Source organism: Mirounga angustirostris, unplaced genomic scaffold (assembly GCF_029215605.1).
Source record: "Mirounga angustirostris isolate CCGP_5_RB_7025 unplaced genomic scaffold, mMirAng1.0.hap1 SCAF_14, whole genome shotgun sequence".
NCBI classification, from domain to species: Eukaryota; Metazoa; Chordata; class Mammalia; order Carnivora; family Phocidae; genus Mirounga; species Mirounga angustirostris.
Window position 1 is genome coordinate 38,315,351 of NW_026991722.1, and position 17,804 is coordinate 38,333,154.

The 17,804-nt window shown below is 43.1% G+C and overlaps 1 protein-coding gene across 1 annotated transcript in view; it reads right to left on the reverse strand.

The window, feature by feature from the left end:
* Positions 1 to 371: 371 nt before the first annotated feature.
* The window catches only part of ASXL3 (ASXL transcriptional regulator 3), a 150,739-nt gene continuing 133,306 nt past the window's right edge, over positions 372 to 17,804 (reverse strand). Inside the window, exons 9-12 of the mRNA XM_045887947.2 lie at positions 15,076 to 15,172; positions 13,097 to 13,202; positions 6,877 to 8,827; positions 372 to 4,088 (exon numbers count right to left, since the gene is read on the reverse strand). Of these exons, the coding sequence (XP_045743903.2) occupies positions 372 to 4,088; positions 6,877 to 8,827; positions 13,097 to 13,202; positions 15,076 to 15,172 (5,871 nt within the window). The remainder of the gene's footprint in view (positions 4,089 to 6,876; positions 8,828 to 13,096; positions 13,203 to 15,075; positions 15,173 to 17,804) is intronic.

Below are 17,804 nucleotides of genomic sequence, written 5' to 3' on the forward strand. Positions count from 1 at the left end.
TCTCTGGTTAGCATTAAGTAATTAAAAATGTCCTTTTCCTATCTACAGCTGGATTAAAAAAAAAAAAACAAAAAACAAAACAAAAAACCGAAACGAATGGGGCAGTGACCTGTGTACACTTGGACAGAAATTTTCCAAAGCCGGGGATGGTAACTTAGTATGCAAAAGACATGCCGCTGAGCCACTCGGTTGGGATGCGATCTCCCCTTTCTGGGAAACGCAAGTAAAGCATCCGAGAGAGAAAAGATAAGCCGTTCCAAAGTAAAATAAATTATCACGATATACGCCACTGAGTTACTCGATGCATTGCTGCTGACGCCGTTTGGCTTTTCCGTGTTGAAAAGGGATACTGCATCTTGCCTCAGAGCTCTTTACCGCACAACCAGGCAAGCTACACAGAGTTTGGAGGGACCTATGCAGTCATCGTGGCAGAAGGCCCCACAGCCTTTGCACACAATCATGGCTTTCAGCCGGCAAGAGCATTTCAGTTCCAATTCATCCGCGTTGCTGCTGTCGGCAAAGTTCTGAACGGGCATCTGAGCGTTCTGACCAGGCAGGCCCGTGGCGGGACTGGAGCCGCTTCCCAAAATCCCAATGGACTTTTCAATTGCAGATGCTGCCCTTTTGAAGCTCGTGCTACCAAAGTGTATTGTTGGATAACTTCCACAGAGCTGCTGTTGTTGCTGCACCTGCATTTTCTGAGCAGCTAATTGGGTAAAAGGCTTTTGTGGCTCAGAAAGCAAATAGGAAGAGAAATCTGCATTTTTTAGCGCAAATGCTTTTAACTGTTCTTTCATTTCATTCTGGTCATAGGAAACTTGTTTCATGCCCAGTTCACAGCTGCTGCTTAAACCTTCCTCAAAAGAAAGAGGTTCCGATTTTATATTGCTACATATGCCCGTGGACTGTGGCCAACTAAGTCTCTTAGTGGTTTCCATGGTAACCGGTGGTTGCTTTTGATCGGGTGGGACTTCTGCATTAGGGAGAGGTGGAGGTAGCGGAGGTGGTGGTGGGGGAGGCGGCGGCAAGGCCAAGGGCGGAGGGGGCGGAGGGGGCGGAGGGGGCGGGGGATGCGCGACCGCTTTGTTTGGCATTGCGTGGGCAGCCCCTCCCACATCATCACCTTCTTTAATGGGCATGCTGGGGGATACCATGTTGGCTAACCTTAGCTGGTGTGGTGCGGAAGAATGGCCAACCTCTCCCAGTGCCTTCTGTTCAAGATGCCTGTTGAAGGCAAACGCATTGCAGCCCACGGGGCTCTTGGCAGAGGCCTGTAACAGGGCTACACTCGGAATGGGACCCCTGGCAGCCACAGGCATTTGGTAAAACTGCTGTCTGTGTGAGGTACCAGCATCAGGGTGGAAGCTGCCGTTCTTCTCGACGTGGAAGAGGTTCTGCTGGAAGCTACAGGAGGGGAGAAGCCGCTTCTGCTGTTTGACCTCAGGGCTATGAACGATTCTGTTCTGCATGGGATGCTTGTTCAGCCACTCCTGCTTAAACGGCTGGCTGTGTCCTCCTAGCGGGGTCAGGCCCGAGCTGATGACACAAGGCACCCCTTTCGCATCTGGCTCCACCAACAATTTCCCCGGCTCGCATTTAACTTGAGCGTGCTCCCCCACAGTCCTGGCGACTCTCTTTTTGGGGTGGTTGTCTCGCTTTCTCATTTGTAGCGGCGCGAGGGTCCCCGCCAGGTAGCCCTTCCCGTCCGGGTTCGGAGAGCTGGACGGCATTTCGACGATGGTCCTCTCCGGTGCTGTCTTCCCCGCTGAGGTAGTTTGAAGAGGCAGAGGGAGCCTGCTGATCTCGAGCTTGGCTCCCAGTCTGGGCTGTGGCAACACCTTTTCCAAAGGCAGGTTGCCCTGGAGTAGCTGTGTCACCAGTGGATTGTTAGCCTCCACAGAGGACAGCCGGCCGCCGGAGCCCCCTGCGCTGGGGACTCTTTTCAGGGGGTCTGTAGCCAAGGAAATCGCCTCCTCCATGGGGCCAGAGGACGGAGCCTTCACGGTCTGTGTCTGCGGCACGCTGGGGGCGACCTCCGCGGCCGCAGGAGGCAGCTCAGGGCCGGGGAAGTCTTCAGTGTCCATTCTCAAGCCCTTGTCCACTTCATGAGGTTCGGACTTCACGGGGAGAGCGACGCTCGTTATGAGACTCCTGGGCTGAAGTTCTGACACGTGGGAGTAGCTGGTGCGCTCAGCTTTGACGGCCTTCGGGCAGCTCTGCTCCAGATACTCCCTCTGTTTACCTGAAGCAGGGTGACCACCCAGGGGCTGCCCTGCGCTCCGCAGGCCCTCATCGTTCCAGCAAATCCGGCTGCCTGGGTTGTACCGACTGCTACAGCTCGGGTCGGCTTCGCTTTGGAAAGCGGCGGGGCCGCGTGCCTGCTCGGCAAAGCCCGCACTAGGAGCGGGCCCTTCGCTTCGTTTGTCCGGAAGCGCCCGGGCTCCTTCCCGGAGACCCGAGCAGGCTGCCGGCGCCGTGGCGCACTCCTGCTTCGCCGCGCCAGCGCTGAGGAGAGCCGAGCCGTGGTCTACGCCCTCGGGGGCAGCCGCCTCGGGCCTGCTGATGACAGACACCTGGGGGCACGCCACGGGCTGCACGGAGGCTTCTGTCCTCGCGGACCTGCTCTGGAGGTCCACGGTGGCGTCTGCGCTTTCGATGGAGACGGTCAGAGACAGGGCGGGGGTCAGCGTGGCGCTGTGGTCCACGATGACTTTACACGGGATCGACCTGTTTATGGCTGCTGGTGCGAAGCCCCCCGCAGGTGGCTGAGGTTTCCCAGAACTGTCTGCCCTGTTTCGAGGCCCTGAATGTTTGTCCGAGCTCTCCGCGCTTAACTTGGGGGGACTCTCGTAGGAGTTTATGGTCAGCATGCTTCCAGTAAACACTGCAACAGGTGGGCGTGCGGCCAGAGCGTCTGTGGCCGCCGCCGACTCCCTGCAGCTCAGGGCGGCCCTCACAGTGGTACCCAGGGGCCCGGGGGGCTGTTCTTCACTCCCAGGCATGGCTAGCTTCTCAGAAGGAAATCTGCTGCTAAGTCCCGTCGGGGGAATCAAGACGGAGCTCGTGGAAAGATGGTTTGGCAAGTTATTTCCAACGGAGGGCGTTGGCACGGAGGCGTACTGGCTGGGGACCAGGTTGCCAGCACTGTGGCCGGACCGTAGCAACTGCTTGTCGTCCGTGGGGCTCGAGACACTGCAGCCCTCGGCCGGGACGGGGACAGGAGTGCTCTCGATACATTTTGGTATAATGGCTATGCACGGAGTGTCCGTTCCCTGGATGGTTTTTAACATGCTTATGTTACAAGCAGAAATTGTGGTGTTTGCACTGTCGACAGACATTAGAACAGAGGATTTATCAACAGAACTCACAAAGGGATGTTCTTTAATTGCTCCCGACATAGCAGTGCTGCAAACAGACACAGGGACAGAATTTTTATTAAAAAGCATGGGCACACTGCTATTTTCAGAAGAGGTAGATGAAACAATTTTCTCAGATAAATGTGACATGGGTATATTCTCGTCAGAACTATGCACAGATAAGTCCGTGGCAGTTTCTGGAAGTTTAGCTGGGTTAAGAGACTGCTGTAATACAGTGGTGGTCTCCCGGAGGTGCGCAGACTTGTTGCTAGGAGATCTGCAGTTTGGATTGACAATAATCACGCCGGTTGACCCTTCAATTTTTGTTTCAGGGGTAGAAGAGACTTCTAAGCTTGGAGGCCCTTCCTTTGAGCCGAGCGGAGGCAACCGGGACTCTTTAGTGTTCTGGAAGAGGTGGGCTCGGGCTTGATGCTTTGCAAAGAGCTTCGCCTTTGTCTGCTCTTTGATATGTGCCAGGGTTCTCGCCTTTCCACCCTCTCCTGGGCTCCCCATGGCTCCCGAGACGATGCTCGCCGCGGCGGCTACAGCAGCTGCCGCGGCCGCCTCTCGCTGGGCCCTCGCTTGCTGGGCCCGGGCCTTGATGTCTGCAAGGGTCCTGGCTCCTGTGTTCCTCCCACCGCCGACCGATGTGCTAGGGGATGCTCGAGACTCTGGTTTGGAGACTGGCTGGCTCTTGATAATGAAAGGTGGCCCAATTTTGGAAAGCTGGATCTACAGGAAGGGGAGAATGGAAAGAGAAAGCGCTTGGTACATGATCACAGAGGAGGCAGGTGGAATGTGATAATGCAAGAGACAAGATGGGCTGCATCCTCTCATAACGTGGCATCAACAACACCTAAGTCCCCGAATGGGCCTTTAAGGTATAAAGCGACAATAAATGTGGCATGAATGTGAAATTAGAATTTTTAATCTCTGTTTTTCATCTACAGAAACATCAACCGGTGACTTCATTTGGTATGGAAATGAAACATCTTCTTAATGCCTCATATAAATGGAAACAAAATCCCTGCTTCTTAAAATGAGGTTAGCTAAAAAAGACTTAGAGATCGTTAGCTTTTAAATTATCTTCCTTCCTGGCATGGAAAACTGGGACCTTCATTCCATATGAGTTTATCTCTTCATTTGCCACAATGAAAAAAAGCCTTAGCCAAGAGGTCAGAAGACTAGAATCCTCATCCTGCCTTCACTCAAAGAAATTCTGTAATCTTGGGCAAATCATCGTGTACTTCGCTTTCTCCAGTGACCTCCGTGAGCCAGAGACTCTGTGGTTTTTCTGTACTCCCATACCACCTGGCAAACTGGCTCATACCTGTATAATCAGCAGACAATAAGAGTTTGTAAACTCACTTGTAAAATGAGACTAGTTATTTCTGGTCTATTTCCTTCACAGGGCTGTTATAAAGATGGAATGAGACAGTATTTGTGAGAGTGCTCTGCTTTCCAAAGGGATTTGGTATCATTATCTTTTCATAAAAGCAAGGGCAACCCTGGTTTTCTGCCTCTAAGAGCAACTACGGGTTGGGCAGTTTCTTCGGATATCAGTAATCTACAATTTGCTGAGTTTCATAAATATCCCAACCCACACTGTCCACCTAACTCATGCTAATTAAGAGGCTCACAGTCATCACCAAATTAACGAGGCACAAGACTCAAAAACCAACATCCCATAGCAATGCCTGTGATGTTCTAGTCACTAAACACATTCTTAGAGTCAGAGATTTGGAGACCTGGAAGGGAGCTAGTTAAAGCCCCTCATTTTACAGTTGAAAAAACTGAGCCTGTGGAGGGAAAATAGGCTGCCCTGGAGTCATACAACTAGGGAGTGACAGAGAGAGTCTTTGGGTTCCCCATTCAGGGCTCTTGACAGGTACTACTATGCTTCCCTTGTTTTCCTCCCTCTAGGAAAAGCTTTTCCTAGAAAACGTATCTCCCTTCCCAACATATGTATATTTACAGTATAAAAGTTTGACACATACTATAGGATCATATCAATCTGAAATTATGCTTTGGAACTTTGGTAGATGAAATGATCTTTCTGAGCTATCTCATTTCTCATTTTCCAACCTGTGATGTCTCTCTTCTAATCCAAAGGCTTCAAAGAAAAAATGAATTTAGAGAGGAGATTCCATTTTTCCTTTTAAATATTTTCTTTAGTTTAAAAAAGGAAACAACTAAAAACGTTTAAAAAATTAAACCTAGATATACTTAAGCAAGAGCTCAAGGCCAAACGAACACCAAATATGCTTATGATATCCATCTACCATAAAATGTACATTGAAAACAAGCTTTTGACAAGAAAAATCAGACTGCTATGTTCAAAAATATTTCCTATGAAAAGCATGCTTATATTTTTCTTTCCACTGCTTCAGAAATTAAAATGCATAGCAGGCCTTTAATTGGAGCTTAATGTTCATCTTTCACATCTTTAGAATCTTATTTAATAGGGGTTACTTTATTAAGTAGAATAACTACAGCTACACTCTTAAAAGTCAGCCTTATGGATATCATGAGACACATACATAAAACAGATGTCAGAGCAGAGCAAAATAAAGAGAAAGAAATTAAGAGCAACACAGCTTGAATAGGGTTATAATTCTAGACCAAACCTATGGTGGAATAATCCACTTAACTGTTGGACAATATAAATGGACTGAGATGAAAGCACCAAATAAATATAGATTATATTGGGTAGGGTTTTTTTTTTTATTATTATTAAACAGAGTATTTCTTTTGAATTAACCTTAATTTTCAGTTTACTTAGGCAGAGCCAATTTATATAAAAGATTTGTTTTCTGAGAGTTAAAACTTACCTGGGATCAAAAAAGAATATATAAATCAGAATGTTTCACTACAGGTTTTATTATTTGGGAAGTTAAATACCTCTTTACTATCTCAAAAATTAAAAAAAATAATAAGATTTGTATATCTGCATATCTACAGCATTTTTCCCTCAGGGTGTGCAAAGCAATTTCATTGATTTACTCAAGAAATATTTAATGAGGCTCTTCCATAAGTCAGGTCCTTTCTGCTAGGGAATGGTGGTGGTGAATATTTGCTGGAAAATAAATGAGCCGATATTCTCGACCTTCTCCTCCTTCGTGTATGCCTCTGACTTTTGACTGCTTTCCCTAGTCCTACTGAACTTTGATATCTTTACTTTCCCCAAGTGCATGTAGGTCTTCATCCTATACCTTGGAGTCCCCAAAAGACCCTATATCTCATGGCCTATCGGCTCCTCCGGGCCCAGTTCTCCCTCCCCATTTCTTTTTCCTTAAATGCTGAGGTCTAAATATATACATATATCTAAAATTATCTTGTGAGCTCAGCAATCCTTAAAAAGGATCATTTAATATTAGAATAGTGCTGAGAGTATTAGATCATGAACTGCTACATTAAACCTAGAGGGAAGAAAACCTTATTTAATTCTGAAAATTAAGCATCTAAATAGGAAAAGCCTAGCTATGGAATTGTCTTTAATGTTATTATTATTATTCCATACCTTGAGAGGCGGAACTCTGGGCTCCTCTCTTGGAGGCTGTTCTTTCTCAGGTGGGCTGCTGGATGGTAAGTTCCGGGTTGACTGATCATCTTCTATCCTAGCCCTCTTTTCCTTACAGATTCCAAAACTGTGTTGCTCTGCAGTCTTCCTCTTTGATATCTCTGATTCTCTACTTTCATTTCTTACCCCATCGGGTGACTTGGAGGGCTCTGACAACTTAGAAGAATGCGAGGTCTCCAACCGATTCTGTGAGCCCCCCTGCTTATGTGTTTTATTTCTAGAGCCTTCTGAAAATGAAGCCTTATCCACTGATGAGACATATTGCTTGTCCTGTAATTTAGCTGATGGAAGCTCATTTCCCTTATTCTCCATCTCTTCAGAAAAGACAGGTAACTCCAATGGTGAAGATGCCCCTTTCCTTTCTGTTCTTTGCAGGACATTGTGATTTTTTACTTTTATCATTTCTATAGAAGGAAGTTCTGGAATTGAAGCAGGATAGGGCTTTTCAGTTTCAACATGGGATTTACAAGGCTGCTGATTCAGAGTCTTACTGTGCAAGTCTTCAGATGGAAATGCTTCAGGAACAATGGAGGAACCCATTTTGATGGGTTCAGGAGTATTTGATAGAGTCTTCTGTTGAGAGAGAAGGCTCTCTCCCAGCGGCTTGGCAGGGACAGAGCCTTCATCTTTCTGTGGGGAGAGTGGTTCTTCAGATAGGGAAGGAGACTTTCTTTGCTGATGCACCATTCTTTCATTCATGGAAGAATTAGAAATTGGAGATGTTTCTGAAGGAAGTGGCAAACTGGATATAAAAGTGGTCTCAGGTGTGAGAAGCATGGAAGACACTGAAGACGTTTCTGATGTCAAAGGTAAATCAGACATGGGGGATGTTTCTGATGTTAAAGGTAGATTTGATATGGGGGATGCTTCAGATGTCAAAGGTAAACTGGACATCAGAGATGCCTCTGATATTTCAGGTGAAGTGGATACTGGAGATATTTCTGACATCAAAGATGCATGAAGGTTTTCATCAGGGGGATTTCTCTGATTATATTTGTCTGCGTTTTCAGTGCTGGACACCTCAGAACAAAACGTTGTCTCAAGGGAGGCTGGAGTACATGATTCCTCTGAGGTGGATTGGGTTTCCCCTCCTGGGGATGTCAGGCTGGTACAGCCTCCCTCTGGGCTCTCGGAAGAGAAGGAAGTTTCAGAGATGCAAGCATTTTCAGAAAGCTGTTCATCAGGATCACTCTGTAGTTCCATATCTACAGCAATTCCTTCATTGGGAAATCGGCCTTCTAAAGAAGATGCCCCTGTTTTTATTTCTGGAATATTGGTCTCTATTGCAGCTTCTGGCTCCTTATGTTCTGTGTCACTGACGTGAGTCACAGATGAAGTGGAAGGAACGAGAGAGTCACAGACTTCTAGATGATCGATAACAACTGACATTTCTTCCTGGGAAGATTCGGATTTCTCTTCCACCTTCACTTCAATATGAGGCAAAGTTTCTAAAACATCATTCATCATAACACAGGATTCCAAGTTATCTTCAGGAGGTGTTACTTGGGGCTCTTCATGAGAGTTGGCTGGACTTTCAGACACCTCAGAAAATTCAGGTATTGTCTTATGATTTTCATCCTGACACTCACAGATACTAGTCTCTACCTCTTCTGCAATCTCCTCCTGAATCACAGATTCTTCAGGGATCAAGATATCTTCTGATTCTGATTCTGCCATCACATCTTTACCTACATCTACCATAGGACAAAGCGTAGCACAGAAATCAGGCTCTGGAGAAGTTGGACTTTTCATGCTTTTTGGCTGTTGCTCTTCCAAGGGAGTCTGTGCGGAAAGACCTGGAAGGCCAGAGGTTCCACACGAACTACTTTCAGCTCCATCACTGTTTGGTCCAGAAGTGAGCTTCATCGATTCCTCTCTTGACATGCCCAACCTGAACAGAAATTAGAAAGATTCAATTATTGTTCAACCACAAAATGTGAAAGATACAAATTATTTATGTGTGTGTGTATATATATTCAACAGAAGTAAATGCATCAAATTAATTTTATAATCACTAAGTAACATGCTTAATTTATGTAAACTAGTTTATGATGACTTAGTTCTTCTACTGCTTTTATAATCGTAACTAAAGTAAACTCTACTTCTGGTTAAGAAAGGTATAGATTGATTGATTTGGTATAGATTTTTATTCTGTAAGCAAGGAGATATGAACTTTGCCAAATGTTATGTAAAAGGAATTAAAAAATTACAGACTACAAAAGATTAGAAAATATGGGCAGAAAAGCAAAAGAATGGATAAGATCGAAAATTTTTTAGTCAGAAATTAGCAATATATCTTTATCACAGAAAACTGCACAGTCTTCAAAGGATGCCATATAAGCAAATAAGATCAATGGAATATGGGTATGTTGTAAAATCTTAAAACTGAAATGACTCCCAAAGATTAAATTCTCTTAAACCAATGTAAGAGGTGTTACTAACCTTATTTTAGTCTCTCAGTGTCTAACCTAAAACAATATGGAAATTTCACTAAAGAATAACAAACGTATTTGGGGTCAACAAAGTTGATTCTATTAGATTATATTTGTATGAGGCAAGACCTTAAAATTCTTTCATGTCATCTCTTACTGTAAGGATATTCCATGAAAGACAGCAAAGAGTATCAAGAAATAATCTAACCTAATATTCATGTCGTAAGGGAAAGTTCATCAGAATTACAAAGATACTGCAAACTACTATTTCCTGTCATACTAACTTACAATGTCAGCATCACATGGTAGAGAAATAAGCTGTTCTAGAAGAAGTTAGAGTACAGACAATTACAAAGACAATTACAAAGAGAGAAATATTCTCAAACATATTTGACTGAAGAAATACAGCTGAAAGTATCAATGTGGGAAAATACCTCAGTGAAATCTCCTTCAACTTTTTACTTAAATTCTCAAAATGAAAACGAAGTAATATTGAATAGATTTTTTGGGGTGTATTCATTGTCTTCTTTACTAACATTCAGAAGGCTCTAAAAAGAAGATAGGAAGTACTGCCCTCATAATTAGCCTCTTTTCTTTCAACTTTCCCTAAGATAGGTTCAAACTAAGCTCCAATTTATAACTATCTTATACTGAGAGGAACAGAATAACTACATTACAGATAAACTTAAAGAAGAATAATCAACTAGAAATACGGTGCCTTGGGGCTAGGTCAAGCAGAGATACTACTGATATTAGGTTAGGTGTAGAATATATAGTAACTATCTACTGGCAGCCAAATTTCTGCTAATTGGTTAATAAGGGTATAATAAATTTATTAATTCATACAAAATATATTTAATATTATTAAATATCACAAATGTATGGAATATATAAATGTATATATTATGAATGTGTGTATATGTATATTATATATATATGTGGACAACAGCCCTGTATAAAATATACCTATATGTCAGCATTTTATTATTTTCATGAAAAAAATGGATTTAAGATGGCATAAGGCATAGAAGGTTGTTTTTCACAGCACACCACATAACAACACAAAGGAAAACAGTTAAGTCCAGAAATCTAGACTGCAAACGAACAGACCAACTCCTATAATTCTGAGTTAGCATACATACGGGTGATTTCTAAGTAACTAAAGCAAATAGAGAACAGTACTATGTTATAAGCAGAGTAACCATAATAAAGAGCTCAGACAAACAGCTGAAAACTACAGCAAACAAATCTTAACAATAGAGGAGTTTGGATGGCAACATTCTAGGGAAAATTTAGAGCAGTGAAAAGGCACATGTCAACTGAAAATTATCTGATGCTAGGAAAAACAATCCTTCACACACTGGGGTAGCTTAAGTCATCTAGAAGTAACAAAATTTGAAGGGCATTCAATGAAATGTCCAAAATATAGCTGTCATCCAATATGTAATCAAAGATGGAAAAAGACAAGCAAGAGTTCCAGTGACATAAGGGGACAGAAACTCTATGGATAAACTACAGCAAGAAAAGGGTCAAATAAAAGAAGTGTTAGTATTCAGAGCTCAGAGATGGTAAGATGGAATCATGCTTACTCACAGTATTGTAGCTGTTACCCTCCAGGGCAGGGGCCTTTAACCTGATATGCATGGGAATCTGGAAGCCCTCAAATTTTATGTAAAAATATTATATATGTGTGAATTTTTCTGAGAAGGAATTGCAGCACTAGGACGCTGAGCAAATTACTTAACCACACTGGGTAAACCTGGAAAAATTACTTAGTTTCATGGTCTCTCAGTTTCTTAAACCCTTTTTTAATGTAAAAGTAATAATGGTGTCCACCTTATAGGACTGTTGGGTGGGTTAGTAAAATAATACTTGCAAAGCTCTTAGACACTTATCAGAGCCGACTATGTTCAATCACGGCTTGCTGAAAAGGGAAAGCCCTCTGTAATGCATGTGCTCTAGGGTACACACTCTCTGAGGGCAGAGCCTAGGAAGCCCTAAGAATGTCTACACCTCTGGCATCTAGACGAGATGTTGGATCAATTTTGCTGAATTAAAAAAAAAGGGGGGGCCCAACACTCAAGACCAGTACATTGGAGGTAACTAGCTCAGTTGTGCTTTTGCCAGCACTGAAAAGGGTGCTCCCAACATTCCCTCTGTCAGACACAAGGTGGGGGAGCCCTCCTGAGTGGTCTGCAATGTCATTCTCCAGGGTTCTTTTTTTGTTTTTTTGTTTTTTTTTAAGATTTTATTTATTTGACAGAGAGAGAGCTAGCAAGAGCAGGAACACAAGCAAGGGGAGTGGGAGAGGGACAAGCAGGCTTCCCACGGAGCAGGGAGCCTGATGCGGGGCTCGATTCCAGGACCCTGGGATCATGACCCGAGCCGAAGGCAGATGCCCAACAACTGAGCCACCCAGGCGCCCCCATTCTCCAGGGTTCTTATTCCTGCTGGGCATCAGCATGACCTGAAGAGCATCTAAAAATACATATTTCTGGGCTCACCTGCTAGACATTCCCAATCAGTCTGTCTGCCATGGGTCCCGGAAATCTGTATCTATTTTTAAAAGCTCCAGTGAGGATTCTGATGCAGCCAGGCTTGAGTAATACTGCTGGTGACAATATCTGAAGGCATATAAGGAGCCTGCTGCATTTTTAATTTTTGAGAAAATACATTAATTATCTCCTGTTAGTTCTGCTTAAAGATGTATATGCATCCATGGTCCTAGGATAGCAACTAAAAACAAGCCTTCCTACTTGAGAGTTACTGCTACTTAGGACGCTCCACGAAATGCAAGCCTACTCTGGGTAAGCAGGCTGTTAATCACGTGATCCTTTTTTAAGAAGAGCACTCATATGAGACTCCTGACATTGTTTTCCCTATTTATGGGGGAAATTTTATGAAATTAAATCAAATGGTACAGATTTTGTTACCTGCAACCACCTCAGTGTCATTTACAGAAAACAACTTCCAACCATAAAGTATATACATGGGAGTTCCAGGAGAAATCCTTTCTGAGGAGGATCTAAAGTCACTGTCAATTGTAGGCTCTGAAATCCTTCCTTCTTCCTTAGGGATCTGATGGTCTCTGAGACTTGAATTATGCTCAAGTACAGTATGTCCCTTCTAAATGTAAGGCAAAGGAGAAACTACTTTCAATTTAATTCAGTCGCTATCACACTTATGTGTGGCTGGTGTTATTTTAAAAAGAAACACACACGAAGAAAAATAATAAATTAAAAACTGGTTACACTCAAAGAGCAAGATGGATAGAGTGAAGAGTAATACATCAGGCTCTCCCCCAAACAAGGACTAAACAAGTGTATACGCATAGCCAACATTTTCAGAAAAATGTGAGAATTAAGGGTGTCTAAAACTACTTAGCTCTAAAGTATTCCTTAATGAATATACTTGGATTAAAAACAGGAGATTTTTACTAAAATCTAGTTAAGAAAGCCGTAATTGACTTCTATAGGATTTCATGTGCTACTTTCAGTCCAAAATGAATTTTCATGGACAAGTTATAAACCCTTGAAAATGCATTTTTTAAAAATTTAAGTGCTGATATGCCACTATAATTTTACCTGCAATTTCTTACACTGAGGGACTATTGCCTTTTATCGCAGGTTTATTAAGTTTTACAGCATATGAGTGTGCTATGTGAAGCAGAGAATTACATTTTCATTTCCTTCTGAGAGAAATGAGAAAAAAAATGCTCTAGTACTTACTTTTCTCCATAAAACCTTTCAAAGAATTTTTCTTTCCAAGGTTCTGTTTTCTTTTCCTTCTCAATTTCTTGCCTTATCCGCAACTGCATTTCTGGAGTAAACTCTCCTAGAAAGCAAATGCTTATATACTGAGTAAAAGTTGTCATATCTTTTGCCAGTTAATAAAGAAAATGCAATTAATTTGAGTAAACTTTTATGAATGTTGAAAAGTAAAAGGCTGAGTACTGACAATATTTCTACAGCTTCTCTCTTTATGAACGTCGTTCAAATAGTCATTTAGTTGTAGGTGAACTTTAAAACCCTCAGCAAATAGACTGTATGCTAGGGGCTGTGAATTAAATGGTGTATATTCAGAGTCTTTAATGAAATCAGTCTGGTGGGAGAAAAGGCACACAACTGACTACAATATAATGTTGAAAGCCCTGTATGGGCTATAAGAATAAAGGTAGTGAAAGCACAGAAGAAAAGGCACTTAATTCTGCCTGAATCGATTAGGGAAGGCCACATACAGGAAATGGTGCTTGAGTTAGCTTTTGACGGATGACCAAGTTTTATAAAGTAATTAACTCACAAGGCACAGAGATATGAATATGTATATTTATGTTCTTTTGAGTGGCCAATTGTGAGAACGTAGGAATAGAATGAAATGAAATGGGGAAGGTAGGCTGAGGCCAATTAGCAAATACATGGTTTAAAGAGAGTTCTAAATTTTTCCTACAAGAGACAGAGGGAGGTCCTGATGGCATTCACTCAGGGAGGAATATGGCCAAACAAGTGGTTTAGAAACCAGGTGTAGACATGGGAGGATTCCAGCCAGGAGGCTGCTGAACGGCACAGATGAGAAACAGAGAGTACAGTCAGGCCAGCAGCTGTGGGAATGTTCCAGGGCATTCAGATTCACAGCACAATTGACAGTTCATGACCAGATCAGGAGAAGGAAGAGGACAAGAGAGATCATCAAATTTCAAAGTAGGGAGCTCTGTGGATGGTGGTGACATCAGTAGAAAGGGGGCAGAAGGGAGAGCAGAGAGTAAGGTTAAGGGAAGGGAAGATAGTGAGGTTAATAATGACATTATGGTTTTCAGGTGCTTGATATCAGCTCGGGAGATCCAGCAGGCATTTGGAATGGAACATAGGATTAGGAAAGAAGAGTGAGAGCCAGATGTGGAAGATTTGGCATAGGGGCCATACCAAGGTGGTGAAAGAGGTTGCTTAGTGAATGTGCACAGCTACAAGAGAAAGTACCAGAGAGAATGGTAGAGACACCACCAGGTATCATCAGATGGAAGAACAGAAGCTCCGGATGGAAGGTGAGGAATGGTTATTGGCAATGTGGCCACGGGAAACAATTTAAAATATATTGTAAATATCTAAGGTACATGGTTTCAAATTGGATGGGGTAAAAAAAAATGAGATATTGCAGAAGGAACATAAAATGTAAGGACTAAGAAGAAGAAACTGGGCTTTGCCATTAGAAAGCCATTAATATTCTCCAGGAGGCGTTATTTCAGTTGTGGATAGAGTCATACCTACCATAACACTTTGAGAGGGTAAGGGAGTAAAAATGTAGTACCATTCGTTATTTTTCGTCTTTCAAGAAGCTTGGTGACTAAAGGAAGAATAAGGTGAGATGGTGGCTTTAGGGGAAGAAAGTATTAAAAGAAGATTCTTTAGGCTCTAGGACATTAAAAGAATACATAATGCTTCAAGCAAGTGATTAAAATTACCATTCCAAAGAAAATCTAGCTATATCAAAAATTTTTATTATGTTCCAGATATCATGCTTCCTTCAAAAATATTGGACCTCAAAACTGCCAAGTATAACAAAGAATTAGTGAAGTCATTTGGAACAGAATGGGAGTTTTTACTAATTTATACTTCAGGGGGAGAAAAAGACTCAGAAATCAGAGAAAGGTGCAAAGCTCAGTACAGTACGTGTACTCAGATATGCCAAAGAATAATGGAAAAGAGAAATTTACCTTCTGCCAGTCGCTGTTTCCATCCTTGAGCTGCATATGCAAAGAATTCATTATTTAGTGCTGAAGAACTGAGGCGTAAAATTCCATCACTTCCCATCTAGGAAATAAGCCGACAAAAACAAGATCCATCAAGGATAATTCAAAGCAAAAGTACTCAGGAAAGAAGTGAAAACAAGGTGTGTGCGTGAGAGAGAAATGTAGAGTAGGAGAAAGGAAGAAAAGGAACCTAGCAGAAGGGGAATCTCCCAGCAGAAAAAGTGCACATAACAGTGATGACTATAATGACAAAAATTTAAAGGAAATCTTTATTAGTCATTTCCATTATTGGTGGTGAGGAAGACAAATGCATGGGATTTCATCACAACAATTTGATATCTTTATTGTTTTACTACGCCTTAAATGGTACCACATTAAAAATCACCATGTTAACACCTTTCGATTAACTTTCATAAATTAAATTTTCTAAAATTTGTGAAAGCTAAAGAAATCCAGTTGGATCACTTGGGTTCATTCTCTGGCTCAGGTTTAGACAAGAAAAAGTTCTAAAACATTAAAACCAATACCCCCACACTGTCATACATACCCCCTCATCTTCTCTCTAATTTGGATGCACACAAAAAACAGGTAAATAGTAAGGCATACAATATGTGCAACTGTAAGCTACTGACCTTTTGCCTCAAACATACTAATTTTTAAAAACTCACATGTAGAAGGGATTCGGATAAGCATCATCAAACCGGATGCTTTTAACTTTCCAATTATTTACTGCACCTCCTATGTGCATGCAGTCTGCTTGCTGACATAGAAGATAAAAGAAGTGGCCTCGTCCTCTACTGGCCACTTATGTGACCAAGGGGTGAAGATAAAACAGTGTCAAGCACTGGGTGAATGGGAATTAAGGAGCGCAAAAAATAAAAGCTGAGGGATGCTATCTGGGTGGACATGAGTGGTTAGGAAGAACTTCATGCCAGAGGCGCAGCCGCGTCCTGCAAGATAGGATCTGGACAGCACGGTTTTAGAGATAAAGCATGTAGTGCCCTGTAGAGCTCGGGAGCTTTACTGCGGAGACAGGACGTCACAGACCATTGGTAACTGCACCACGTACGAAGGTCTGAGGTGCTTTAACCTGCTGGGCAAAGGCCTGGCAAACTGTAGCTCCAATTACATTTTCAAAGATTTCCTCTTACTCCTATATACACGCTTCATGTGTCCTAATCTCTAATTGTCACTGCTACCCGAAAACATGCCCAGAGATTTCTCATCCCCAGGTTTCTGTTTGTTTGTGGCCTTTTCCACACTCCATCTTCACCACCGAAATACTCCTCCTCTTTTAAAATTTCATTCAACGCCTCCATGAACGTGTCAGCTGAAGCACCATTCAGGAGCAAAGGAGAACACTGAATCTAAAAGTCAGTATTATACCAACTACTCTACACTGGATAATGCTAGATCCAGTTCAGAAGAGAGACGCTGTGAATAAACACGAGGCGTGTTGAATGCTGCCATCATGACATCCAAAGGGAAGCCACAGACTTGACATTCTAAGTTTCTTCATCTAAGAAGATATGGATAACGACGCTAAAATATTCAATACACATGGAAAATTTCAGGCAAGACTTTGTTCATTCACTGAATCACTGTTTACTCACCCAGAGCAATTTCATCTTTATTCGAGACACTTATTAAGCCACTCATATGAACCCACGTACCTGGCACGTGTATACAGTGGCACTAAAGAAAAAGCCCCTGCCCTTATACTGAATATGTTCTGATGCTTCTGATCCCTGTAGATCTCTTCCAGCTGCGCAACTGTAACCGTAACACTGTAACACAGTTATATCACCACGCCACCTCAGTGTCCTACCATCCTACCACAGCCCTAAGACCTGGGTGCATAAGTGCCCCAGCCTTCCTATCTTCTGACTGGACAATTCTAGGACTCCATCCTCTGGAATGCAGCCCATGCATTGAACCAATGGATGTCATTTGGTCCTGTGTCCCCAACAGAATATATGGGCGTGGGAACCAAGGGGTGGAGTGAGTGAATCTTTGGACTGTCTCTCTCTGGAGACCACTGGCAGACTGTATACTTTCTGTCCCCACAGCTCTAGACCATGTGAGATTAAAAGTCCACGTCCCCGGGGGGAGAATCATTTCTCCTAGGGCAGGGTTTCTCAGCCCTGGCACTATCGTCATTTAGGTTCCAGATACTTCTTTATTGTGGTAGCTGTCCTGTACGTTGTAGGTTGCTGAACAGCATCCCTGGCTTCTACCCACTAGATAACCGTAGCAACCCCTCTGCCAAATGTGACAACTGTAAATGTCTTCAAATATCACCAAATGTCCCTTTGGGGCAAAATCAACCCCAGGTGACAATCATCGCACTATTGGACACGGTGAGGGCTCCACTGTAGCTAAGCTTTGCCTGGTTGCTGTGTGTCTCTCACGCTGGTGGGTCCATAGGCAAAGAGAGGGGCTACTGGACAGGTGGGATAATCAGCCCCAACAGTCATGAGGAAAGAGGATTGCTGCCATAGGGCAGAGGCAGAGAGAGGGATGTAGGGAGCACTGGAGATTCACTGGGACCTCTCTGGGTGCTTCTGTGTCTGGTGGTAACCGTGAACATGGATTACAGCAATGACAGCCAACAAGGGCAAGGGAGCCAAAGACTCAGACTCCTCAGGGATGACAGTCTGGGCCACCTCCACCAGGCAAACTAGCAGAATTCC